Below are 26,927 nucleotides of genomic sequence, written 5' to 3'. Positions count from 1 at the left end.
GACTGATTGGGTCTTGAATTTTCGGCTGATCGACTCGGAGATTAATGGGAATGATTCATCTGACTTGATTCGCATTCAGATTCTTTCAACATGCTTTGCATATACTCGTACGGCTATTTCATACCTGATATAAAACTAGTTCATCCGAAGTCGCTCAGAATTGGAGTCTTCTTCAGCAGTCACGATTTGCCACTTCAAAACGGCCAAGTACTTAAAAAACTAGTGAAGCAACAATTCTTTGACAAGTAAATATGGTAGGTGATGAAGTTACGAAGATCCAAAGGCCTTTGACGGATTAGTACATCGGAACAAAGGAACTTCACATATACCTGTATAATGGTAAAGCCAACGAATTTCATAGCTAATTAATAAAACAATAAATTAAGAAATCCCACACAAAACCAGTTTAAGTTGTTAACAGGTGCTTTTTTCTTTATTATATTATATTTCTCTTTATGTGTGTTTATTTATTGTTGCCTCCGTCTTTTGCTGAACGAAGCGTTTGAATGGAATTATAAATAGCAGCAAATTGTGTTAAACACACGAAAAAAGAAACTTATTTTTATGATCTTTTCATGCCGCAAATAAAAACGAAATGAAATCTCCTAAATAGCTCATAAAATTGCCCAAACAAAGGCGATTGTGTGAGTGCAGAATAGACACCCACAAAGAGTTAGGGAACCAACAATGAAGCTGATAGAGATATAAACTCCCTAAAGGATTTCGGGCAATTGTCTTTTTGTCAACAAAGATCGTTGTCCTTTGGCAAGGACTGTACGAATATCGGGCACGATCTTTTGCGAATAAGGAAAAGTGAGCTCTTGAGGGCAAAACATGGATCGCTGACAATAAACCAACAAATCATCAAAGCAGAATTGCAAAACACACCGCAAAGGACAAAGGACCCGGACAAAGGATTTCCGATCGATAATCGATCATTTGGCAGTTGTGCAAAATGCTTAACAAAGGCCACAATGCAAAAATGAGGTGAAGGGGGAAAGTTTTTAGCACATCGAACCCTTTGCTTCGAGGGCTCTACTACCCAATGTTTGCCAATAATTTAATTGATAAATGATTTGATTTCTACCAGCCATCGTCATCGATCACAAAAGCATTCAGGCATGGAAGTTTCTCCTCCATTCGAGCCCTGTCTACGCGCGATTAGCATATCAATGCGCATTCTTATAGATGCACTAATGATCAGGGGATTGTTTGGTGGTTATTGTCCCGCTACCCGATCTTCGGGGTGGCTCCTCAGCTCCTTTTCTTTGGCTCTGTCTTGTCTCTGGGTGCTGAAATCATCACGATTCCGTCCGTTGTGCGTCTCATCAGGCTTTGTTATGCTAACTATGAGAAAAAATGTGGCCGAAGATCTCGCCTGGCTTCTGGCAGGATCCTTGGGCCTGGGACTGTCACTTTTACTTGCAGCTTGATCGATATGATAATTAGAATGCAGTGCCCAGGAGCAGATAGGACTCTTCTTTATGAGAGTGCCATCTGTCTGAGATATGTGCAAGTTTCTCAGCGGGATCAGTAAAAAACGTGGATAGCTGGAGCGAGCATATCAAATTGAATTTCACAGTCCTGGATGTGACTATTTATCTCTTAAGGCCCTATTTATTTATCGTCACAATACGGCTGCTTGAGAGAAGTAAACGTAATTTACTTTAGATCAAGCCCAAATCTTTATTTGATATTCACATAATTTTAAAGAGAATTATCTTCGAATAAAACTAGTGGCTACATAAATAAAATCTCAAGCAATTGATTGATTTCAAACGATAGGTTCCAGAGCAGAGTATTCCGCTTTCAGCTTGCTATTATACATTCCCCTTTCGCTTTTCTCCCAGTGCAGTGCAATCAATTTATCAGTTTTTGGGTAGGGCATTATGCAAACGACTTGCATTTGAATATTGACTATGGGTTTTCCATGCCAAGAGATCATTTCGGTGCAGCAGAAAGGCGTCATCAAAGGCATCAATAGATTTATGGTTTCTAAACTCCAGACCCGAAATCAAAACACACACAGTTAGGGAGGCAGAGATAGGATCCGATCATCAGGGGTTGCACACAAAACATCCGGATCTCCGGAAGAAAAACCTTTCACCCCGGAGAAGGTCCTCGTTTTAGCATAAGAAAGGGATCCGTTTTTTCTCTCATAGCCCATTCGCGAATGGCATTTAGTCGGCTCGGCATTCAGCGATTCTTTTGGATAAACTATTTATGAAATTATTAGACAATGCGCACAATATGCGGATACACTCCACCGATTAGCCCGCTGGCTTGAACAGAACGAAGAGAATGGAAGGTGTGTATGTTTTTCCCATAACTTCTTGTTCCTGCGGCATTTGCATTTTGGCCTTTTCCCCAGCTCCTCGCCAATTTCGCATTGTGATCCGCGGTATTGTTCGATTCTAATAAGGTGCGATATTGTGAAATTTGATGCGATTTTCGTTAGCTATTCTTATATCCATATTGGCACCCTTTCACTGAGTTCATATTATATTCGCACACTGGAACTGGAGGGCACACTCTGCTCTATTGTTGAGGTTTGTGGGCCCGTGTTTGGATTGATTTCCCTTTTATCATATTGATGGTTATGTAATTGATACTTGAGCGAATATTGGCATATTGCAAAAAAAGGGTTTAAGGCATTTTAATTAAACGGTTAGTTTCTGATCTATGAGGATTTGGGTAGCTTTATATAAGTAGCATACTCTTGCATTTGAAAACCGATCTATAAACTGTATTGATAATGCGTTACACTCTTCCCCACTGAAAAAAGCTAGTTTCTAACTCCCCATAATGGCCACTGAAAAGCCATTTATGATACCAGTCTAACAGATGTTGGATAAAGGTTTTACATTTTCCCCTTTATTACCACTCCTTTTTTTTAATGAAAATAAAGGGTTTATTGATGGGGAGACGCACGATAAGACAATTTACATAAACGTTTTTTAGTTCGTTGTTTATTTACAATTTCAAAAGAATTTTATAAAAAATTGCACAACGGGGTGATTGTAAATTAATTTTTTTATTTTCAAAACATTTTTATAGCCTTTACAAATTTTTCATGATTTTCGCTTCTTGCCAGTTTAACTCAATTAAAAAATCTTGTTCCCAGGATATCTTTTTTCCAAAAGGCGAATCAAACACTTAACATTGTTTACAATTACTCAACAAAACCCCAAGTTTTTTACCTCTCAGCATTTACAATTTACAATTCAAATCTTTGACATCCAACACGTGTTAAAATTGTGAAAAAAGAGGTTTTATCCAAAAGACAAAAAATATAAATGAACGGCGCAATTGAAGGAATAAAATGGGGAACAGGATTTTACCCTAAAATGGCGCAGTAACATTTATTTAATTAACATTTCCGCGCCGCCTTTTTATTATAGAGAAAAAAAATCTGGAAATATGTACTAAAAAAACGAATAAAAAACTACAGTAACAAGAGTTTACGATCCTTTTCACCAACGCGACGAAAAAAACTTGTCACGCAAGATTTCGGTATTCAAAATAGGAAAGAAAAAAAGGCGGCAAAAAAGCTGAACTCTGTCCAATTATAAACGACTTTTTTCGGTAGTCAAGCATAAAAAATTTGGGAATCTGAAAAAAATGGGTTAAAAAACTGATTGGCCCAACAATAGGGGCTGCAAGGATGAGCATGCATCCTGATGATTTTTTTCTTCCCGTCGTTTTGGGTGCGGACACAAAAAACATCCAAAAAAGTATGCAACGGGCGGCTTTGGTTACCTAATTTGAATATTTGGCGCTGGAAATTTTCTCACGATTTTTTGTTCTCCCTGCCAGGTTACCCACAAGGCTCAAGACACGCTGGGTTCAGGGTGACGATCAAGGATGAAGGACTCGCACAAAGACGCAGACGGCAGAAGACAAGGAGCAGAAAAAAATCCGGCTTTTTTTGCCTCATTTCCATGCGGAAGCGTTTCCTTGCCGAACCACCAAGCCCTTGCAAGGGTGCCAGGACAAAAGGATGCAAGGATGCCTTAATTTATGCACAACACGTTCGCGGATCGGACGCCGCCAGTTGTCCTCAAAGGGTTGAATCGCTGATCCTGTCCCAGGACATAGCCCCGCATTTGCATACGTGATCAAGGAAAAGGGTGCGTCTCGTAGCACAGGGTCAAACATCATTTTTCATTTATCCTCCGCAAAAAAAGAGGTAGAAAGGAAAAAAAACTATGTGCTTTCAAATAGAAAAATACGTAAATTATTTAAATATTTTTTTCACGTCATTTTTCAGAGTCCTGCGCATTAGGACCCTGAAGTTCTGCGTGCTCTGAACCGTCAGCATCCTTAGAAAACTGGGTCACTTTTCTATGCAAATAGATGGCCAAGTAAGAGGGACCCACCCCGAGATCCGGACTGCCATCCTGGCACATCCTTTTGATCTTTTGATCGCTCTTCCTTCCTTCGCATCTGTGGTCCTTCGCCTATTTGTTTATCTCCTTTGCATACTCGGGCTTTGTATCTTTGAATTCGCCCATTTGAATCGCCTTGGGCGAGTTTCTCAGTCAATGTTTGCTCATTAGTCGCGATCAATAATTTTAATTATTATAATTTGCATCCGTCCTCAATGGCGAAAGAAAAATGGATCAAGCAGCTGTGTAAACCATAAAGGGTTACAAAACCTTTCGATTCATAAAACATACAAATAGCTAATTGCACTAAACTCAAATTTTAGTTTTATATATTAAGACATCTGCATTGTGTGGTATTTGATATTGGTCTGGCGCAAGATAGAAATGACTATTCCAAAATACGTTTAAGATTAACTGCGTTTGCCTTATACATCAATTTAAAACAAAATGAACTAGCCCCCAGAAAATTCCAAGCTCATCGCGGAAATTTAATCAAATTATACCCTTCACGGGTGAAACAAAATAATATCCATCAAATTCCTTAAGAAACCGAAAATTATGCAAAATTTATTCAAACGCTGAAATCAAAATTTGCAAACCCCAGTCGTTGATTTGTTTTTGTTCTCTTCAAAGCGTTGTTGGCGGGAAATTAATTAAGTTACTTAATTACAGGTACAAGACGGTCAAAGATCGATTCCCCTTCACCTTTCGCATGTTCTCCTTATCTGCAAACGGGTTGACTTGTGCCAAAACTCATTTTTCGAAAGCTTTTCGATTGTCCATTAGTGGGAGTTGTGTAAGGAGTCCACCTTGGTATTCTACAACTAGTATACCCTGTACGAAAATGTAACAGCTATTTATATAACTGATGTACATTAATCCTACAGGGTATCAGTCAATGCAGAATACCTTACCTTTTTGGCGAGATAAACTTGTGTTAGAAGACACATAATGATTGATCGTGTGCCAATTGTAGACGAACGAAAAGTGGAACCGTTTGGGCAGAAAGGGGGATTGTTGGGGGAGACCATTAGGAATTTGTTCTTTTTTTTGCTGGCAGTAGACAAAGACTGCCAAATAAATTTCATTTTTATTTGCGTTCTTTATTTGTTGTTGCTGTGGGTACGCAATTTAAGTGAATATTCGGTTTCTAGTCAAACCGGTTCGTATTGGGCAGACTTTTTGGGAATTTGTAATTTAGCGTACTGATAAATTTTATGTACCTATTTATATATACATATGTGGATAAGAACCAATCAATTTTGGCATGATTGAGTAATTTTAATGTGGTTAAATGTGGCGAATAAAATGTGATTTGCTTATTTAACTATAATTTGACAAGAAATCTGTCTAGCGATCAAAAATGAACGATCAAATCAAATTACCTACATCGTGTTGTTCTTTCATAAAATTTTAATAAATCTCTTATATACAAATAACAATTTCATTACTGTAATTTTAATCAAGTTGTTGGCAAACTTTTACTCGAACCCCAGTAAGCTGGTGGAAACTTCAGAAGAAGTTAGAAAGCAAGATTCACGTAGACCTATCCATAAATATATATGATTGTAAAAGTATTATACCCAGTAATTCCTTAAACATGTTGGCCGGCTGCCCCGATGAGTTGCCCAATCCGCACAGGAACTGCCTGCACGAGATGCTGCAGGCGCTGATCTGCAACGACAACGATGTGAAGCGCTTGAACACGGAACTCCGGAACCTTCACCTGGAGCTAGAGGCGGAGCTGACCAAGATTAACAAGGCGAACCAGAAGTGCGGCCACGAGAAGAAGGGCAAGGTGGTTTGCGAAAGCACCGAGGACATGACGAAGTTCGCCCAGCGGATCAACAGCCTGGAAGAGGTGAATACGCACTTCACCCGGCGAAGTGAGGAGATTCGAAAGCGGCGGGACAACATCATTGTCTATGCCCGCCAGTGCTTGTACGCCTACAACGAGGAGAAGTGCAAGTTCAAGTCCTTCCACGAGAACACGGTGGACTACATAAAGCGCACGGCGACACTTTCCCAAGATGCGGAGGTGATCCGGGGATGCGGCAAAGAAGTGTGCGAGCTGCATAAGCGCTTCGTGCGGGAGGTGGCCAAGCTTAAGAGCTGCGAATCGGAGCTGCTGCCCTTCTTCAAGCTGCTCAAGGAATCCGATCCGAAGGCCTACTGCGAGTGCTGCTGCTTCAAGGGATACGACTGGATGCCCAAGGGCAAGAACCTGGAGGCCGTGGATGCAATGGCTGGCGAGATCAAGGAGCAGATGGGCGACGTCCTGGTAAGAGCCTTCGCCCAACTGCACATTCATTCGCCGCAGGATCCACGCGCCTTCATTGCCGCCTATCTAATGAATCTGGATCGTAACGAGCAGGATATGAAGGAGAAGCTTAGCATTTTCCAAGCAGATCCTGTAGTGGAAGACCAGGAGCTTTCGGACCCTACATTCCACTGCGAGGATATTTGTCCCAAATCCGAGTGATATCATTATCGATCATGACACACAGATATCCGCTTAGTTACTTAATCGATGATCGCATTTAAAAAGGAACTTTAAATTGGCGTACCAAGTACAAAGAATTTAGTGCCACCAGCGGAAATTTGGAATTGAAACGCGGCTTTCTTCGAACATTTTATTAATTCAAAATAAAAACGCAATACATTTCGGATATATGCTTTTCTATGTGCTTAAGAGTAGTAGTAAACGTACACTAGTGTATATTTTATCCTTAGGTTTTCGATATACAAAGGAAATCACATATAGAGCTGTTTAAACCTTATATACTCGGTTTGCATAGCCTTTTAAGATCGGGTAAACAATGCAGCTCGAATAAAAAGACGGCGTATGGTGGTTATGATTTACTTCTTGCGACGATTACCGCGCCGGGAGTTTGGTTCCGGCTCCTTCCCTCCAATGCCTGTGATGGAGGCACCCGCTAGCTCCGAGTTGGCCATCTTTTGCTGATTGTCCAGAAAGAACATTATGTCGCGGAGCTGTTCTTTTAAGTCAGTCACCTCGGCGTCGTGAGTTTGCTTGAACTCGTTGTACTGCTGTTCCAAGAGTTTGTATTTGCCGTGCCAGGAGCTCTGGTTGGTCTGCAGAGCCTTTGACAACTCACGCTCTTCGTTCAGCTGCTTCTGCACCTCCTTTAGTCTGAAAAAGCACAAACTGGTTAATATTCATTAACAACGGTGAAGCGGGTTTATTTATTACTTAGCTGTATGCTGGCCCAACTTGCGCTCCAGGTTGGCCTTCTCTTTCAGCATAGTCTGCTGAAGCTGTTGAAGCTCGGAAACTTCTGATTTAGCTTCGTTGGCGGTCGCCTTATGGTTTTGCCATTCCTGCTCCAGCCGTTCCATCCGCTCCTCATAGTACTTGCGCTGTGTGTCTAGCTGAGAGGTCAGTAGGTAGGTGAACTCCATTTGCATTGAGTCAATCTTTTCCTCGCGCTCATCTTTCTCGGTTTGCGATGCCACCAGCTTGCCGTCCGATTTGTTTTGGAATAGACGATGAACGAAGTTGTCACCGGCATAATCCCATACGCTTGAAGTACCTAACTGCATAGCGAAGGTGTGATTTGTAGCCCGGAAGTGCGCAGCAGCATGACCTCCTTGGTAGCGTCCACAACCCACATGTCCGCAGATCAGGCATATCCATAACGAATCGGTGCCCTCGCATTCCATGCACACGGAATCCTCAACCAGCCCCGGAGTTTGAACATGGCGGCACACCGGACAGGTGGAGTCACCCCATTTCATCAAGCAGCTGGCGTGAAAGGCGTGGTTGCACAATATGGTCAACACTCCATCTACACTCTCGTCCATGCGCTCCAGGCACACTGGGCAGGTGGGTAGCTCGGTGTGTCCCATTGGTGGTGCTCCATGCTCGCTTCTTTCCACCTCTGAGACCCAGACCGCGTGGCACAGCGAGTCCGGCTCCAGTGAGTTGTACGTAATGCCATTATAGGACTTGTAGAACTCCAAAGCTGATTCATTCGAGCGAAATCTAAAACAGATTGATTATATTAATAAATCTTCATTCTGTAATGTCAGAGTGAAACGCCTCTTACTCCAGGAGCACCATGAACTGATTGGGGCTGCCGTCTCGGACTATCTGGACGTGTTTGATCTCCGCATGACAGGGGGCAATAAAGTTCAGCAGGTCGTGGCAGTTAAGAGTGGCTGGCACTGCCAGCAGGCAGAGTTGGTTAGACGGAGCTTCCTTGATGGCCTTGCGCTCGCTGCAAAAATAAATACAATAATCATAGCGAGTGAAATAATTTTGCCCGCTGAAGAGTAAACTCACTTCTTCTTGTAGAGATGAATAAGTCCTTTGGTCACCTCGACGATGGGATTGCCGGAGAAGTACCCTATCTCCTGGGGGAACTTGGAGGCGGTGGCGCTCGCCTGGCCTTCATCGCCGCTTCGGGGAGTAATCTCCCGGGAGCTGCCCGCCGAGGGGCTGTTTACGTGCTGCACGGCGGCTACCCAGTTCATCTCCTGCTTCCTGGGTTCACTCAATTCCCGCTTCCAACGCTGGTTTGTGTACGTTTCGATGATTATGTCGCGGGACTGGCGAAGTCCACGGTCGCGTTCCCGCTCCTTGAGCACTCGGGGATTGGTTGGATGTTCGGCGGACACAGCTCCCTCAGAATCTGTTCGAAAGTAAATAAATAATTCTGGTGAAATACACTTCCTTTGTCTGCCGCAGTCGCACCTCTGAACTTTACCTGCACTGGGATCCAAATCCGTTTCGATCTTGATCACACACAACGAAATGTTTTCTAGCATTACACAGGCATAATTTTCATAAGTTTTTATATAAAAATAAGCCTAAAGAGCGTTTAAAATGTAATTTTGTTTTACTGTGTGCGAAATGAGTTTGTTGTTTTTCTATGCGAACTGGTTCGTGCGGAGCGATCAGCATATCGATAGCCTCGCGACAATCGCTTATCGACAATGCCTTCCAACACTGATTGTAACGTACCAGGATTCAAGTCCATCGGAATTCAAAAATTGAAATTTTATTTCCGGCTTAGCAGAGCAGCATTGAAAAACTCAAAGATTTAAATCGACAGTAGAGGAAAGGAATAGTTTTTCTTCTTTGAAATCATAAATAAATAAAGCTTATAAAAGTAAAACTAAGTTCAGGTGGAACAGTGTGCTATGAAGTAACATACAACTTGTCGGCTTCGCTATGTTGCTTCGCTTGGCAACTTCGGCTGTGGCCACTTCGGATCCGCTTGGCGAGTTGGCCAAAACAAAGCCAGTGCGTTTCTGTTGCTGCTGCGTATCGGACGTGTTCGGTAGGCCAGACTTGCGTCATCCGTGATTTGGGCCATAACAAAAACAAGTTTACGAAACTTACGTCGTCATCTCGTTCTTTCCCGCGCGCGTAAACCAAGTCCAAAAAGAGAAGCGAAACCAAAAGGCTGGCCAAAGAAAATTGCAATAAAACAATATTGAAAGCAAAAGTGAGTGCAATAGTTTTTTGTGATTTCTTGTGGTTTTTTCCTTATTGTTGCTGCTGTCTGTAACCATGAGCTGCGCCCACGGTAAACACAACCAATTGATTACCATAGGCGCGGCAGGCCAAAGTCGATTGTAATTGCAATTACCAAGATTGGACCACAAAGTACATTTTACCGCACACACGTGCAACATTCAATGTATGTACATATGGCCGCGGCCGTAAAAATGGCCATCGCAAGAAGTCAACATATTGATTTTTGGTATTATTTATTAAGGGGTTTGCCCATAAAACTGCTTACAAAATTCGCAACTTGCTCACCTTTCTCACAACCGCACTCATATGCTAACAAACACGACCGGAGATCAAAAATAGCCGTGGGTACACAGTGAGAAATCTCATGTAAAATAAAAAATAACTGTGCTATATCTTTGCTGTGTATTTGTTTGTGTGGTCTTTTGTTAGTTAATAAAGGTTTTTTTAACTTAATTGTTATATTTTTCAGTAATTATTATTTATTTTCGTATATATATTATCTTGAATATTACATTAATTTGAATTCAGCAAACAGTCCATTAGCATTGTTTTAAATAAAAACAAATCGATAAACGCAATTTGGAAATATTAACGTTAAACCCTGATGTTAAACCTTAATGAAACTACATTTTTCCAAATAAAGTAACCTCCACGAAAGTCGCGTCTTAGTTACAGCTTTTTTGGCCAGTACATGCGTGTGTGAGGACGTCAGCCCATTTCTGGGTTGCTGCTGACAGCTGCCAAGTGCCAGGAGCTTGTCGTCAACAAGTCTATCAAAAGCACGTTTGTCATTTTTGTTGCACTCGCCCAGCCAGCAGGTGGTATCTCCCAGAGCCATCCACCCACTCCACCCACCCACTCCACCGCCCACCCACTCGGCGTCTCACTATGTAAACGTGTGTGTGTCTGAGAGCTGCTTTTGTGTTCGCCAATTTGAAGTTTGTTTGAAACTACATGTATTGCCCCCTCGCTGACATTCATCCCGCTCTGGCACTGAGCACTCTGCCATTTTCATTTGCATTTTCGCCGTCCCGCTTTTCCTCTATCCCGCTTTGCCCCTTTCCCCTTTTCCGCCGTCTGGAGAAAATCAATTGTTGTATGCAATAAACGCAAGGCGAACGGAACGGAGCCCTCCGCTGCCAACCAGTTTTTGCAGCGGAGCCAAAATCCGTTTTCAGTTTACATAAACAGAGTTTGACTCTGGCTTTGAAAAGTTGGCAAACCATGGTTTTTTGTTTCCTTCTTACTGCTAAATCATGCCCACCTTATATATAACAAATGGTAAATGAATAAAGCAAAATAGTTTATTGATTTCTCAAATATTCTTTGATAAATGGGAGCTTTGAATAAATTGACTGACCATATATATACATATGTGAATATGAATTTCCAATGTTTGTTTCAATTTTCGTTATAAAAACCGTTAACGAATTTCCAACTCTCCCCTATGTATGTCATTAACTTTAAACAAAGTGTGCTCAACTACACCTTTTGTGATGAAGGAAACACTAATAAATACTTAATTTATTGAGCTTCTTTTAATTACCCTGTTTATCCTAAAAGGTAATCAATTATTAAAAGCAATTTACTGGGAATATATTAAAGCAGTTTGCTTACTTAAATTCAATAAAATGAGTTAAGTGTTTAAAGAGGATTTGTACCAAGCACCTTGCTTGCACATTTGCTTAAAAGGACATAAATACGTAGGATAATTAATCAATTAATTGCGCTGTGTAGTAATTAGATTTATAATAGAACATTTATAATTAGTTATTCTATTTTTGTGCAGTTTGTGTGAAACCAGTTTGTTTCAAAGTGGTTTGGATATTTAAAGCGGCGTCTGCAGCAGGATTTAAAGTAGCATCCAAGAGCTTGGTGACTTTAAAGCTTAGTTTTAGTTTACATTTCACACCTTGCAACAACCACCACCCCTTCCCACCAACTGGGAACCCCCTGTGCCGCCGTCGACTGCGCTGCTGTTGCTTTATTCAAATTGAGTTGTTGTTTATTCATGCATTTGTTGCACTTCCCTACGGTTTATTGTTGGCCCAACACCAACGGCGGCGCAAAACACCCACATAGATATACACATGCACTTGGTTCTTGTATGTTTATTCGTGGGGGAATCCCCCAGCTAGATGGACCCGCCCCCTCGCCGCCCACCGCCGCCCTCCGCCACCCATCGTTTTCCAGGCCTGACATTTCTAGCTCGACTCAAGTGTCTGTTACGCTTAAATGTCGGCTCATAGCTACAGTTGCAGTTAAAATTACAAGCCAACCCACATGTGTGTAGATATACATACAAACGTGCATGTTGACATGTGGCATTTTATATATCTATATGCATAAGCAGTTTGTTTGGCTGTGTGCGAAGTTGGCTTGAGTGCACTTTCACTTTTTATTCAGTCGTAAACAAAAACTGGCAAAACGACAATCGTGGTCCGTCTCTTTCACTCTCTAACTAGCCATTTCTATCTCTATCTCTACCTTTTCCTATCCTCGCTGTCGTTCCATCTCTTTCGGACTTTTTGGAAACTCTTTGGGCAGTGCTAAAATGCAACTGGCTGAGGTAATCGCGTTTTAGTACCGATTGTACCCATTGCCATTTCGAGCATTGTAACCCTATCACCCAGCCAGACATTCGAGCCCCCTCCCCCTCCCGAAACACATTATAATTAGAAACGTATTTGGTACCAATCAATACCATCTGGCTTAGGTAAAGGGCATACAGAATGAAAGGGCAAAGGCTCGCAACTCATATTAGCCATACGCAGTGTTGTACCAGATTAGATCTGTATATGGGAAAATTTGTTTTTCATGTATTTACAAATTCGGGCTAGGCCCAATCAAAATGCAATTAAACTAAGTTAGGCGCCGCAAAAAGGGAGGGAGGCGAAAAATGAAATAATAAATACGGTCTGGTGGTAATCCCGAAATGAGTATTTGAGCGTTGGCCAGACACCTGGGAGTTAGCTGGGATTAGCTTCGTTAATCCACTTTGCACTAATTATCTGTGAACTAAGGCAATCTGTTTTCGTTACCCATCCCTCATCTCTCGTATACACATTGTGTCCAATTTGATTGATTTGGCTGTGCTAGGAAAACTTATCTTCTAAGCTATGCAATTGGGGTTTTTGCAACTTAAGCCATCCATCAATGTCAGCAGATTTCGGTTGCCAGAAATGTACTAGGTTAATTAAAATAGTATTTTATATACTTGTGTACAGAATCCCTAGTTACTGAATTTTGTCCAAGAAGTCTGTAATTGGAGAAAAGTCCAACAGCTCTATTACCAAATACCGAAAAAAGAGGACAAGGGAGAGGAAGAGAGGATGAAGATGAAGATGAGGAGCAAGGGAAAGAAAAGGGCAACCATTTCAATAATCCAAACAGCAATCAATATGCAACTCAGACTCCAATTTCCTTTGGCCCCAAAGTAGGTTCGGTTCCATTCTCGTTTCACCATCGAGGGAACACCTAATAAAAGCTTATTTGCATATGAATGCCTCGTCGGTTAAGGGAATTCACTGTGTAAATTGTGCAAAAATGCGAGATGAACTTCTTTCGGGGCGGCGGATGGTCTGGGAACTCTGGGATGAGATGCTCTCCACCTTGCATCTCATCTGGCTGACTGGGTGTGGACGTGTGCTGGAGATTGACATCCGGGAATGTCCTGGCCCCGAATGCCAACTGCCTGCCTGCCTGTGTGTGCGTGCGTGTGTGTATGTGTGTGGGTGTGTGTGAGTGAGGCAGTTTGGTCGTCTGCACTCATTTGTTTGTCTCCAGGTCGAGGATTTTGCATTCAAGTGCATCCCAGGTTTTGTTGTGCACTTTGCCGGGTCAGCCGTTGCTCATTCGCCAGCTTTCCGTGCCCTTCTGTCCGGCGGAATTGCTGTGCTGATGGTGATGAAGCCACCTGCTGCGTTGTCACAGAAATTGCTCTGCATTGCAGGGACAACGCTGCGTATACGCGATGTGCCCCGTCAGACAAACCCTCTGTGTTTAAGTCACTATTTTTCAGTGCGCCACGGCTAAAAAAAGGATGCTAAAACTACCCTTTTGAAAAGCTTAAGCAAACAAAACGGGTAATCCACTTTATAGTACGTATATAAATCAAATAAGAGTATGCATGCAATTTGATAGGATTACGGTAGATCGAATTTTAAACAAGATATAAGAAAACCCAATAGCCAATAGTCAGTATTCAAATTTGTTTGTTATAATTCTTACTATAAAGTTGGTAAATATTATAATTTATTTGTTTACAAATTATTTTCTATAAAAGTGCTTACTCTATTATAAAAAATAAGTATTTGAAAATGTTCTTATATTGAAACCAAGTCATTTCATTTATAAAGGGTAAAAAGTTGAGCTGCACAATTTTGGAAACCATCTTTTCACCTCTCCGGTGGGTATTTGCATTGGCAGTGCGCTTTTTCGGCATTTTCATTCTCTACAAACAACAAACAAATCAACTTATTTGCTTGTTCCCGCCCCTTTCCCCTGCCTTTCCCCTGTCTTTCCCCTGCCTTTCAGTTCTTTGGTTGTTGGTGTTGGTTGCAGGTTGTTTGCTTGGCACTGATTGAGTGCAGTTTTCGCATACATCAACTGGCAGCCGCCACACACACATTCGCAAGTCGACCAGCTTTGACTTTGGCCAAAAGAAATGTTGATTATGCCACAAAAAAAGGAGTAAAATCACTTTAAGAATAAAATATGAAAATCAAGAACAAACGAACGCGATCTGTTTGAACGGAGATAAATAATTTAGCACGGATATTTTCCCTAATCCCCAAAACAGGGAAAACTCTTTTGCTAATTGGAATAAATGATGGCCCTAATTGCTTCGAGGAGGCTCAACTCGAGTTCATTAAAAAGTTAAATTAATCTATCAGCCATCAGATGCCCCTCATTCCTTTGGTCTTCTGCCTTCGATAATCCTTTTCAACATCAACATTATTACCATAGTCATCAGTGGTCGTCAAATCGTTTCGAGTTTTAATTGAAATGTCAGAGTCTCGAAAATTGTTTTGGGCAAAAAATTGAATTGAATTTTCCTATGCATATTTTATGGAATTTGGCAATTTTGTAGTGTTGTCGTTGTCGTTGTCATGGTTTCAGCTTTATTGGCCGTCGGTGTTTGCCTGGTTTTTAGAGATTTTGTTGATGTTCAATTAGGAATAGAGATAGACACGGGCTAAATAGACAGATAGTTTTATATGGAGATAGTTTGCCGAACGAGTTATTCATTATTAATGCAATTGATTAGCAATCGTTACATATTTCTGCACGAATTAAAAGTGACATGGATTGCGTGTTTGCCCAATGGAGGGTGTGTATTTCGTTTGTGTTTTGTGAATTTCAAGGGGCCGTAGGCTTGAAAACACTGGGTATTAAATTTGCAATATTATTTAGGCAGCTTTTCCTTGTTCGAGAGGTTAGGCTTCCGCTCTTTGTAATTGTATTGTTTAACTTTAAATTTGTTATGGTTTCCGAAACTAAAAGCCTTTTTCCATTTTTGATTTATTTATCATAATATTTTCTAGTATAAAGCGATGCAAAGGCTTATAAATAATAGGAAAAATCAATGAACACAATGGTTTAGTTTCGTCAACGTAAAAGTAAGTATTATTTCCTACAACTCAGAGTTAGATAATAAGTCAATTAAGATTTAGTAGCTTTAATTAAAGATACAGCTAGATAGAAATAATTTGAATTTATCTTAAATGGAACATGACTTTCTTCAAATTTACACAACCTTACGCGTTTAATTTAAGCTTCTTAAAGTGTTGAAGTGCAGCAGGCACCCTTTTCGCAGAATGCACTATCCGGCCAGTCAATATCTCGGCATTTTCCATCGCAGATTAGCCTCCGTCCATCTCGATTCCTGCATCGCTCAAACATTCTTGAACCAGGAGTATTTAAGTTATCCTTGTGCTGCTGCGAACTGCATTTCTCTTGGCGCAAACAAACATTCCCATCAAACTGTTATCCCATCTCGACTGGCCAATCAACCATCCTGCCCCAGCGCCCTTCCAGCGGGATAGATCCATCAATGGCTGAGCAAACATTTCATCATCGTCATCGTTATCATTTGTAATGGTCGGGGAAGAGAAATAGGAGTGGGGAATCGGGGAATTCCCCTTGGTTCTTCCCATGTCGACGGCGCAGCTTTCGCCAAATCAAATCTTTAAACTTGTGCAGCCAACCAGAGCTTATCGCTGAATTCCCAGGCAGATACGAGTGTAGCCCCGTTTCACTGCACCACCCCCTGCAACATTTTGTGCCACTTGTCTGGCAATAGTTTTGCAATAAAGTTTAACGTATTTTTTTAACTCGCATTTCTCGTTTCATCCTCCGCTCTTTTGCCCAGCACTTTTTGCTACATCATCGATTTTTATTGAAATTGACACTATCTTTGGGGCCCGAGGGGAGCGGTGGGATTAAGGGGGCCTCCTTATCGTGGGCGTTAAACATGAATCCGTATAACAATCTCATTGCGAGGGACACTTTTAATGAGCAGCAACTGGAGCGGATCCACTTTGTTTCCTCGGAAATGGGAGATGAGAGATGGGGCAAATGCAAAATGGCAGGCCAGTAAAAAGTTCTTATAAAGTTTCTAATTGGATTTGATTTCCCGATATGAACGTAAATTTGATTAAAAAATCTTCCTAGCCGAGTGCTCCTCCATTTGTCTCTGCCACCATAGCTGCCTCGCTCTTTCCCTGGTCGATTTTCATTAAGGTTGCACAGAAATTTCATTAAAAATTTATTACCAACTTTTTCCCCCATCCCCCCTTTTTTTGTTCTGCTCTCTTATTTTCCTCCTATGCCATCTGTTTGGGCGTGCGGACAAGCTAATAACCAACAAAAGTTCACAGAGACATAAAACAAGGCTGCAGCTGAAAGGGAGAAACAAAAGCAAATGCGAACGAGAAGCAGTTAATAAAAAACAGAAAGCGAGAATAAAGAAATGGAAATGCCAAACGAACAGTAAAAGTGGCAACAACGAATCGCAATGGCCAAATGTAGCTGGTCAACACAGCACCACAGTAGCCGCAGTAGCGATGAGTGTAACATTTGCGACTCGCTAACGCGTTTCCGAGTGTTTGAAGGAGTGTAAGCCGGTGTACACACAAAACAAAGTATGGTTAAACACATGTAGTACTACTTGAATCTATGGGAAAATAGCTTATAATGATGTATAAAAGTATGCAACGAAAATCAGAACAAATGATAATAATTTAATTTCCAAAAATACCATTGCACACCTTTATGAAACCTTAAAATTTCCGTTTGCAACAAATTAGTGAATTATTTTGGAAAATATCGTGGAAGTGAACCTATTGTTTTTGCCCCTTTTATCGAATGCAACATGTAGGTGATTCTTGTTAAAGAATCAAGCTTACAAGCATAATTTTTTCCATGTGCACAATGGGTTTCAAAAGACGCTCAACTGGTTTTGTGTTGGCCAATAAAAGAGAAGAGCAAGAGTGGTATGAAGACAAGAGCAGCCATCGAAACGAAAGCAAAATTAAACGACGCGAGACAATAGCGTTAAAAAGTGTGGCAACAGACCAACAAGCCAGGGCCAACACAACAAAAACAACTCCAACAGCATGTGAGATCATAAAATTCACACAAATGTGCAGACCCACGAACACATGTGCAGCATATCCAGAAACGCAAATTGAGTCAGTAAGTCAAATCGAATTGAATATGAGTGCGGAGTGTGGAGTCGGTGAATTTCCATCGACATGTAGCTGTGGATGTAGCTCGGTGAATGGAAAATGGCACATATACTATATCTACATATACAGGGGTAAATATCTGATTAAATTGCTCTTACTACGGGAAATCGGGATGGCAAATGTTGACAAGCAATTCCAATTTTAATGGATTACAGTTCAGTTGGTACTTTCATAAATATAAATAGAACCAATGTAAACTTCGAATGCTTAATTCTGCCTTCGGCAGAGCTCATTAAGTCCGTCACGAACTCAGATTACTGCTCCATCCATTCAAATTGTGGTTTTGTTGCCACATTAACGACGGCCAACATGAAAGATTTTATGGTGGACCTATTAAATTGAACAACTTATCTCATGGTCTTGTCTGGCCTAAGCTTGTCTCATCTGAACCTCATCTCATCTGATCTCATTTACGACTTCTGTTTTAGTACCATCTATTATGTAAGTCATTAGGTTGGCCTTATTTTATGGCTAAGACCTAATCCCATCCCAGTTCTGAATCCCTCTTCTTCAATAATGAGAACGAAGGGAAATTTATGGGACTTTCTAATTCGCTCGTTGGATGCTCAATGGCGGCATCTCCTCTCTGCTGCTCCTGGCCTTTTTCTGATTTGCCCCCTTGAGAGCCCATTGAAGTGAAAAGATTTTTCAATGGCTAATTAATAACTTTAAGGGGGAAATTGCAGAAAGGGGGAATGCACTCAGCTAGAGAACATAAATTCTTGACTAAAGTGGGCGCTCTAAAAAGAGCAATTTATCCGCCCAAAGCTAAGAGTGATAAAGTGTGTAAAAAATACTATGTGATTTGCTCCTAGGAATATTTTAATATTATTTAATATGCCATTTTTTGTGTCTAGGTTAGGTTCTCTTAAATTCTTTGCTAAAATAACCCATTACGCTCTTAAAAACTAGTTGACTGACTAGTTGTAGACTTCAATTGCACTCTGTTAAATTGGTTTACATTTGAAATGCCATTTCAATTGAAACCCTCTGACTTTGCGACACTAAATTTGGATACCCACTGACCCGAATTCGCAATGAGAAACGATTTCCCTAACTTTACTCATGCAAAATCCATTTCCTCTTCTTTCCTTCTGCTTCACAGACCCATCGCCATCGCCATCAGCATTATCAGCGCGCATAATGGAAATGGCGCCCCTAACAATCATGTAAAATTGGTGTAAAATGCAGACGAGATGGAGACCCGGAATGAAGGAAATGGAAGTCGTGCGAAAGGCAATAACACATCAAATTGGTATTAGAAGTTGTTACTTCGACGCCCCACGCTAGCTACATTTAGATATTAAAAGGGGGCGGCAGCAGGGCGTGGCCACGGTGATACAAATTGCAGGAGCAGGATCCGTAACATTTCGCCTGCCTGTCGCTGGTTGCAACATAAAAGTCAATTAATGTACAATTACAACAACGTCAGGAACACCAGCAACAGGAGCAGCAACGAGCTCCAAAAGGCACAGAAAGCACAGAAATAGGGGAAAGCGGGGAGCTGAGGAGGAGCAGAAATTACTGCAAATTACACGCAACGAGTCCTGAAAGCTGCGGTCCAAGTTGGAGCAAGATCCGGAAGCCGAGTGGACCGAGGAGGAGGAGTCGGTGTACCAGAACCTAGAGCTGGTCCCATCAACGCCACCACAGCCTCCCTGTCGCCATCCCCATCCCCATCCCCAATCCCATTCCCATCACCATCATCGCCATCAGCCACTCCACTGCCATCTATTGTCCAGCGGTGGCGGCAACAACAACAGCGATAGCGAAAGGGACGACGAAGGCGGCGGCAACAAAATGACTTTCGTTAACAAGCTGAGCAAAAGCTTCCGCTGGCTGCGCTGCTCGACATTGTGCGCAATTTTGTTTTATATGTTCTTCATTGGCCTGATCCTGCACAGCACCAGCCAGAAGTTGCAGCAGCAGCTGAAGGAGCAGGGAACCAGCAGCAGTAGCAGCAGCAGCAGCAGCAGTAGCACGCAGGCAGACACAAAAATGGCGCCCAACGTGGGGCATAATGGCGCCCAGCGTTGGCCAAATACGCTGCAGGAACTGGAGCAGCAGCAACAAAAACACGAGCAAAAGCTGAGGCTCCAGCCTGTGGCAAACAATTTGGATTCTGGGAACGAGAATAACCAGCCCCAGCCCCAGCACCAGCCCCATTCCCAGCCCCATCCGCAAAAAGTGCAAAATGCCAGCAAATCCCCTAACCAGCCAGAAACAGTTATTTTAGCGGCCAGCAATGTGAATGAGAAGCAAATACTGGCAAAAGCTTTCAAACGGTAAGTTTTCCCCCATTCGCCTCTGAGTTATGGCCTTGGTTCTGGGCCTCGGTTTGTTCGGTTTGTTCGGTTGATAATTTGGCACTAGTTCGGTGGCTCCTTTATTGTTGCGCACGACGCAACGACGATGTTGCCTGCGGCTTTTATCGCCCCAACACTCTGACTCCTCGCAAATCCCCCATTCAGTGCCCTCCTCCATAACTGGGTGTACGACAAATTGTAAAAATTAGTGGCAATAGCAACAGCAGCTGGAATTGATGGATGTTCCGTCGCAGGCAAGGTTGGCCGGGTCAGATTCGATCAATAAGGACACGGACTGAGATTTGTTGACTGCCATGGCTTTGATTTGTTTCGAGCAATCAGGGTAATCGAATTACAAGTTTGCCGCAAAGCGAAGATAATAAACGTTGATTGAAAAGTCTGCTTGTCTAGTGAATTAAATGAGTCCCAGGAGAGTGGGAGAACCAGGAGAACAAGGCCACGGGCAAGGCTTCTCAGGAACCTATGAGTGTATTTAATAATCCCCATATTTAAATAACCACTTCCCCACCAGCCTTTTGCCATCTCGTAATTGGTTTGCCGGAAGACGTCCCGATTTCTCTCCGCCTGACTTGCACTATTCGCCTAATTACTTAAACAAGGTATATAAAACGTTCTCAGCTCCTGCACAAGCGATTAGGCAATTGGCCAATTACTTGGCATCACTAGAGGTCGTAATAGATTACTTGATGGTTGCCAGTGTTTTGGGGCCAGAGGTGGTCAGACGGAAACTGAAAAGTTTCCAGTCATGGTCCCGAGCGAAATTGCAATTTGATGCTCTGGGGTTTTTGGGGGTAATAAGGCAGTCAGTATGCCAGGAATTTCCCAACCAAAAACAGCAATGGAAATACGAAAATAAAACTTGAGGTGTTGAAAAGAATTTGAGAGAAAATACATTTTGGGGGCAAATAACAGAGGGAAATCAAACTGTCACTGCAGATTCATATTTATTCGACTTCTTGGTTGCCAAAACTTTTGGCCTCCTTTAGCCAGTGAAAGCTGTAAAAGCAGTAAAAGCAGTCAAAGTTGCGGTTGGTAAACTTAAAACGTCTTTTGGCCAAACTCATTTCAATTCAATAAATAATAAAGCAGAAATCACCCCTGCTGTTGCGATTTGCGAATTTAAGGATGTCTGACTGTGACCTCGAGCAGTTTAACTCTTTATGACCATAAATACCAGCTGAGATATCCTGTGTACTTTGGCTACTAATGAGAAATTATGTAGGTTCAATTAAGTCTGAGGCGGAGTGAGTGATAGAATTTGTGGGCTTAGATTGAATGTTTGGTAAAGTCCGGATACTCTCAATGGGGTAATTAAAATTTTATGCAAGACATAATTATGTTAAAATGATCAAGTACATTGATATGGAATCATAGTTAAGCGTCGTGGTAAACCGAGCATGTAGATTTGTATGTGCTCTCCTTTCCCATTGAGGGCTCCATATTTCATTCAGTTTTGCAGATGGGCTCTTAAGTACTGTACTGCTTTCACCTCATTGCATTTTCTGATTGGCCCAAGGCCATGGGCATCCTCCTCCGCCCACCTTTCCGTTTCTAACGACCTTCGGCTGATACGATAACCAGTTAAAACCCCCGAAGGCATCCACCAGAAAGCTGTCCATCAGGAGAGCAGTGGCTGGGCAGCGGTGTCCGTCGGTAAACTGAAACAGGGGAGAGCTTAAAGCAAATACGCATTTGGAGGTTCCGACACCAGAACCAGAGTTTTTCAAACTCCGTGCGGCAGTCGGTCAGAAATCTCTCCAGGGTATTTCACTTTGCCGGGTGGCCCGAAATCCGGATTCAGCAGTGTCCGCATTTGTTTGTAGACAAATGGCTGCGTGCCTATATGGCCGCACATATTTGCACAGCATTTATTAATATTTGACGAAGGATAACATTTAAAACCATCGACACCCGAGGGAGTCGGAATTCATTCGATTTCCTGCTCAGACGAAATTAACAGTGTTTGTACGAGTATAGCATTTGTTGCGCCGCTTATTTGCTATTTATTTAAGCCAGCCGAAATATGTAGGTGCCGATATATTGAATTACGAACAATTCTCGGACAATCGAGCTTAAATCATATAATCAATCGAGCTTCGAATTCAAATTCCGGGCAAAAGCAATTAAAGTGAAACAGAAGCGGACACTAAATGGCTTTTGTGGCACGCAAAATATTCGGATCTTTAAGGTCCCTCGGGGGTGAAGTGAGAAATGTGGGGATTTCCACATGTCGCCTTCGCATTAAACTGCAATTAAACTGACCAGAAAATGTTGTGATAATTGCGTTGCTGCCTGAAATTAATAGCCATCATTTGGCGGAAGACCCGACCCCAAAACCTCGTACTTTGCAACCCCTTCTCCCCTGGCCCGTATGCAAATTCCATTTTAATAATGCGGTGACAGTGGGCGTGAGCTTCGCCGTTCTTTCGTGGGAGTCCGGTTCATTTTTAGGAGCAATTAAATTTTATCTGCAACTGTCGCCTCATCTGGTCGTTGAAAGGGACATTGTTATAAATTTTAATTGTAAACCGTTGTGCTATCGCCCGACTCCTCTTCGATCCTGGGTCCCATTCTGTCCCCTGTGGGCAGCCACATGCCATCGACAGTTGGCAGTTTTGCAGTTCCAATCTCATTCCCCATGCATGACCGAACCGACCAGTGAGGCGGGCTAATGTCCTGTCCAGTGTCCTGGTATCCAGTGTCCTCTGTACTCGTGCCCGTGTGTCCAGGCTGACTTTTGCATCCAATTAGGCCTGCCTGCGGCTCCCGCAGCCTGCCACGCCCCCAGCTAACGCAGCGCCCCCTCATTGATTGGGCGTTGTGCTAAAATTGCACACTTCCTTTTTCGCCGTCCTTATCCCTTTCGCTCTTCCTGTGCGAACGCACCAAACTATGCAATAAACTTTGGCCCAAAGTTTGCGCGCAGCACGCGGAAAACTTTTTTTCACTCAAGTTTTCCTATTGTTGTTAGTGTGCTTGGTGAGTGTGTAGTGCGGTAATGTGATTTATGTGTTTTCCTTTTTTTCTGGAAAAGTTAACACCTTAGAACTCGAACTGACTTGTTAAAAATACTTATTTTAGTTTCTCTAATGAGGTTGAAACGGTTGAAACTTTTTAATAATATTTAATTTAATAAACTGGCCAAGCTTCGAAGATTTATAATATAAGTTTGGGACAGAAAAGCGATTGAAACAGAAAACGTGCTTAAAACTTTTACTTGAAATTCGAATTATTAATAAACGGCGTTTAAAATATATATTTCTTTGTATGAGAGTGCAATACCCATGTCCGTATGTCTGTCCGTTCGTCCGTCCGTATGAGCTTGAGATTTCTGGAACTATAAATATGCTTTGACGCTGATTTTCTTTATTTTATTATTTGTCTGTCCAGTTTCTATCGGTAGGCCACAATAAAACTAAACTATAATCAACTATAAAGCTACAATTGGTCAAGTTAACTTTGCTTTGAGTCGGAACAGAAAGTGTCTTTACCATAAGCCCAAAGACATTAGAACTTGCAGTTAAGGCAAAAGGCCTAGATAAACAGTCGAAATCAAGTTTGAAGTAATCCCATTAAATTTTCAGCAGTTGGTTTTAACTTCTGCCATCAGACCTCAAAGCAAGACAGCCACTCAGGGAGAGAAGGATGTGAAAGTAAAAAGAGTTGAACGGATAAATGCGAACACAAGTTCGCCACAGACTGGTGTATATGCAATCAAATAATAGTTTTATGCTAGGCATCCCGCTGCCCAAATCCTTAGACAGGATCCCCCCGAAAACAAGCTGCTGGAATCACGGCTGTGGCAGAAGCAATTGGCCAACTTCAGTGGAACCGCAGGCTTATGCAAAATGCACTTTGCGCTTTGTAACAAATCCCCAAAACCCTCCAACCCTCCAACCCTCCAACCGGCAACCACCCACCTGCCATTGCAAGCGGGCTTTTGAACCGTGTACTTTCCCCTTTTTTGGTCCGTTCTCAAAGCCTCATTGCAGAGAAATGTACGAATGCTAAAGTTGTTCCCATTCGCATTTTTTGCGAGTCAATTTCTTGCACGTACAAGACGCCAAAGGAAGAAACGCAAAGCCGGAAAACTTTGTTTTTATTTTCACAGACTTAGCAGAGCTTCCCCGCCTCATCTTCCTGATCCCACTTGAAAAAGACTCTGGCGGCGACCGCAAACGTTTCCCCATATATATTTCAGCCAAGCTGGAGGGCTGGAGGAGTGAAACGTGACCGAGAATAAGAATTAGGAGGGCGGACCGTCAAAACGAAGAGGCAACTTGAAACCGTTTTAGTTGCAACTTTATTTATTTATCAACTATATGCTAATGAAACCACTGTGCGGTGGCTGCTTTCTCTTCATCTTCTGCTGCTGCTGCCACTTCCGTTTCCGCTGTGTCCCCACATACATACTTTATATAACGTATACGTACAAGCAAACACAGTTCCAGGCACAAACAATGGGTCTCCCTTCTCTGCCATCCGCTGATTATTCCAGTGGTTAGCTGCTCTCTTCCCGTCACTCCCACTTTCCCCTTTTCCCCAGCTGCCCCTACTCCCCTCCCCTTCCGGGTCACAATAAGAAGCTCTAATATCTGACACCTGTTTTGGGCATTCGCACTTCATTTCGGGGGATGCTGGACACTGGAAGAAATTCTGAGTAGCAACGCAAAAACAAAGTATTAATTAGCGTTTCTGGTGCCAAACAAATCACATAAGTTAAAAAGATAAAAATATTCTCTTACATTTTTTAGATTTTATCTTTTTTTTAGATAGATAGGTAATAATATTCTTGTTTATGTTTTAATTGTTTTAATTGAACTCCCTGAAACATATATACATTAATCAAATAAAAATAAATAAAATCAATCATACAGTGTACAATAAATAAATAAATAATAATTAATTTCACCACCATTAACCTATAGTAATTAGCCTAAGCTATTTTTAGCGTGCAAGCGCAGCCTGCGGTCCTGAGAAATCATTAGACACCTGTCATGTGCAGCATTTGGTGGTACCACATCTGTGCGGTTAGGCAGAGGGGGATGTCTTGGGATTGGGGTAAGGTGTGTTCCACATTGGGGGCGAGACAAGTTGGCAACAGGGAATTCTTGAGAAATGTCTTAGGGGGCTTTTAATGTATAATGTACATTGGATTAGGCCTTCGTAACCAGGTTATGCTCCGAATTATTCAGAAAATGTTTCTGTTCCTGCTCAATTTGGGAAAATATATTTTATATTGCTATTAAGGCTATTATCACTTCATTTCAGTGCCGATCGAAGTCGAGATGGCATTGTGTCAATCCAGGAATTGGGGCAGTACATAAACCGCCGGATTGTGGAGCACATTGATGAGGCGATCATGAACAATGCCCGGGAGTTCCGACGCGTGGATATTGGTCCTGCGGATGGTCTGATCACCTGGGACGAGTACCATCGGTTCTTCCTCAGGGAGCACGGCATGACGGAGGCGGACATCGATGAGCACAGCGAGATTCGCCACACGGCGCTGAACCGCAGGGCCAGGGAGGATATGATGAGGGACAAGGCCCGGTGGTCGGAGGCCGCTCGAACCGATCTGTTCACTTTGACTATCGATGAATACCTGAGTTTCCGCCACCCCGAGTCCAGCGTATCCAATCTTTTGGAGCTGGTCGATGATCTGCTGCGCCAATTCGATCAGGATGGTGACGACCAGCTGACCCTGGAGGAATTCTCCGATCTGAATGTGGACGATGACGACGATCTGATGCGGAAGTCTCTGATATCCAAGACTTTGGTGGAGCGACGCGAGGAATTCAAGCGGATCATCGATAAGAACCACGATGGCAAGGCCGATCGGGGTGAGCTCCTCAACTATGTGAACCCGAAGACTCCGCGGTATGCCCTCCAGGAGGCGGCCACTTTGTTCAGTCTGTGCGACGAGAACAAGGATGAGCTGCTGACCCTCAAAGAGGTAAGATCCTGGAAGTATTGGAATTCCATCTTTTAGTTTTGATCATATTTTTAGTTAGTTAATTCAGTTTTGGCAATAACATTATTTTCAAATCTTCATGTGCAGATGACTGACCATGCTGAGATATTTCTGCAATCCAAGATGATCGACACGGCAAACAGTTTCCACACAGAGTTCTAGCTTAATCACTAAACCTTTACCCCCTTAAGCATTTATAGTGATATTAATTTGTAAGTTCTGGCACCTAAAATAGCTAGTTTAGTAGCAAAGCGTCTTTTTGTTAATACTTTCTTTGAACCACTTAGATCAAATGTAAAGCATGAGAAAGAAAATCATTTCCTGTGTGATTTTTCAATAATTAGCGTTTAAGGATGCAAAGCAAACCATATTTGACACAAATACTCCGAATAAATATAAATATACGTAATTGTACGGAATCACGGAGGCGTGCTTTTTTTCTGGGATTAAATCGTAAACCCTCCCATTTATTTAGCCAATCACCTCGCCTCTCTTATCTCTGATTACAAACGATGTTGGCCCTTTAACAAAGTATGAAATTAAATTTCAGCCGCCATAGAAATCTCCTTAAGGACATCTTCCATTTGAGCTGACAAATCACTCCACATTAAGGATAAGTCCTTGTTCAATTTGTTTGTTTCGTGCTGTCTCGGCTCCTTGCCTGTTCACTGATGATAAACAAGGCAGGGGAGACTAATGATAAATAAGTGTCACTTGCTAAAATTTCCATGGAATCCTGTTGCCCCTCCCTTGCCAAAGGTGGAAGAGTATCCTTGAGAGAGAATTTTACAACCAATTGACTTTCTGATGGGTGTTAATACCTCTCTAATCTCCCCATTTATCCGTCCAGGCTCGCAAGGAAAGCATTTAAAATGTACGGCAAATAGTGATGGATTAGTTGTGCTGAGCTACGAACAGGAGCATCAGCCGGATGTTCTGGCTACGTGACGTGTGTGTGCCGGCGGAGAATTCCGTCCGGGT

At 42.3% G+C, this 26,927-nt stretch overlaps 3 protein-coding genes across 4 annotated transcripts; 2 read left to right on the top strand and 1 right to left on the bottom strand.

The window, feature by feature from the left end:
• Window positions 1-5,878: 5,878 nt before the first annotated feature.
• Window positions 5,879-7,057, top strand: LOC122619758. The gene has a single exon (XM_043796867.1). The coding sequence runs from the start codon at window positions 5,989-5,991 to the stop codon at window positions 6,868-6,870; it is 882 nt and encodes a 293-aa protein (XP_043652802.1). The 5' UTR covers window positions 5,879-5,988; the 3' UTR covers window positions 6,871-7,057.
• A 32-nt stretch (window positions 7,058-7,089) lies between these two features.
• LOC122619756 (BRCA1-associated protein) lies at window positions 7,090-9,441 on the bottom strand. The gene is made up of 6 exons (XM_043796866.1): window positions 9,376-9,441; window positions 9,119-9,172; window positions 8,695-9,043; window positions 8,459-8,629; window positions 7,603-8,394; window positions 7,090-7,542 (listed from the first exon to the last, which is right to left on the bottom strand). The coding sequence occupies exons 1-6, from the start codon at window positions 9,389-9,391 to the stop codon at window positions 7,248-7,250; spliced, it is 1,677 nt and encodes a 558-aa protein (XP_043652801.1). The 5' UTR covers window positions 9,392-9,441; the 3' UTR covers window positions 7,090-7,247.
• Window positions 9,442-9,583: 142 nt separating this feature from the next.
• Window positions 9,584-26,325, top strand: LOC122622471 (45 kDa calcium-binding protein). Of its 2 annotated transcripts, XM_043800917.1 has the most exons (5): window positions 9,584-9,862; window positions 15,441-15,515; window positions 18,751-19,930; window positions 25,244-25,928; window positions 26,034-26,325. In XM_043800917.1, exons 3-5 carry the CDS (start codon window positions 19,446-19,448, stop codon window positions 26,106-26,108), a joined length of 1,245 nt encoding a protein of 414 aa, XP_043656852.1. In that variant the 5' UTR covers window positions 9,584-9,862; window positions 15,441-15,515; window positions 18,751-19,445; the 3' UTR covers window positions 26,109-26,325. The 2 variants fall into 2 exon arrangements, with proteins under 2 accessions (XP_043656852.1, XP_043656851.1); XM_043800916.1 differs by lacking the exon at window positions 15,441-15,515.
• The last annotated feature ends 602 nt before the right edge of the window (window positions 26,326-26,927 follow it).

Source organism: Drosophila teissieri, chromosome 3R (genome assembly GCF_016746235.2).
Source record: "Drosophila teissieri strain GT53w chromosome 3R, Prin_Dtei_1.1, whole genome shotgun sequence".
Taxonomy (NCBI): domain Eukaryota; kingdom Metazoa; phylum Arthropoda; class Insecta; order Diptera; family Drosophilidae; genus Drosophila; species Drosophila teissieri.
The sequence above is the reverse complement of the archived record's forward strand: the minus strand, read 5'-3'. Positions and strand labels throughout refer to the sequence as shown.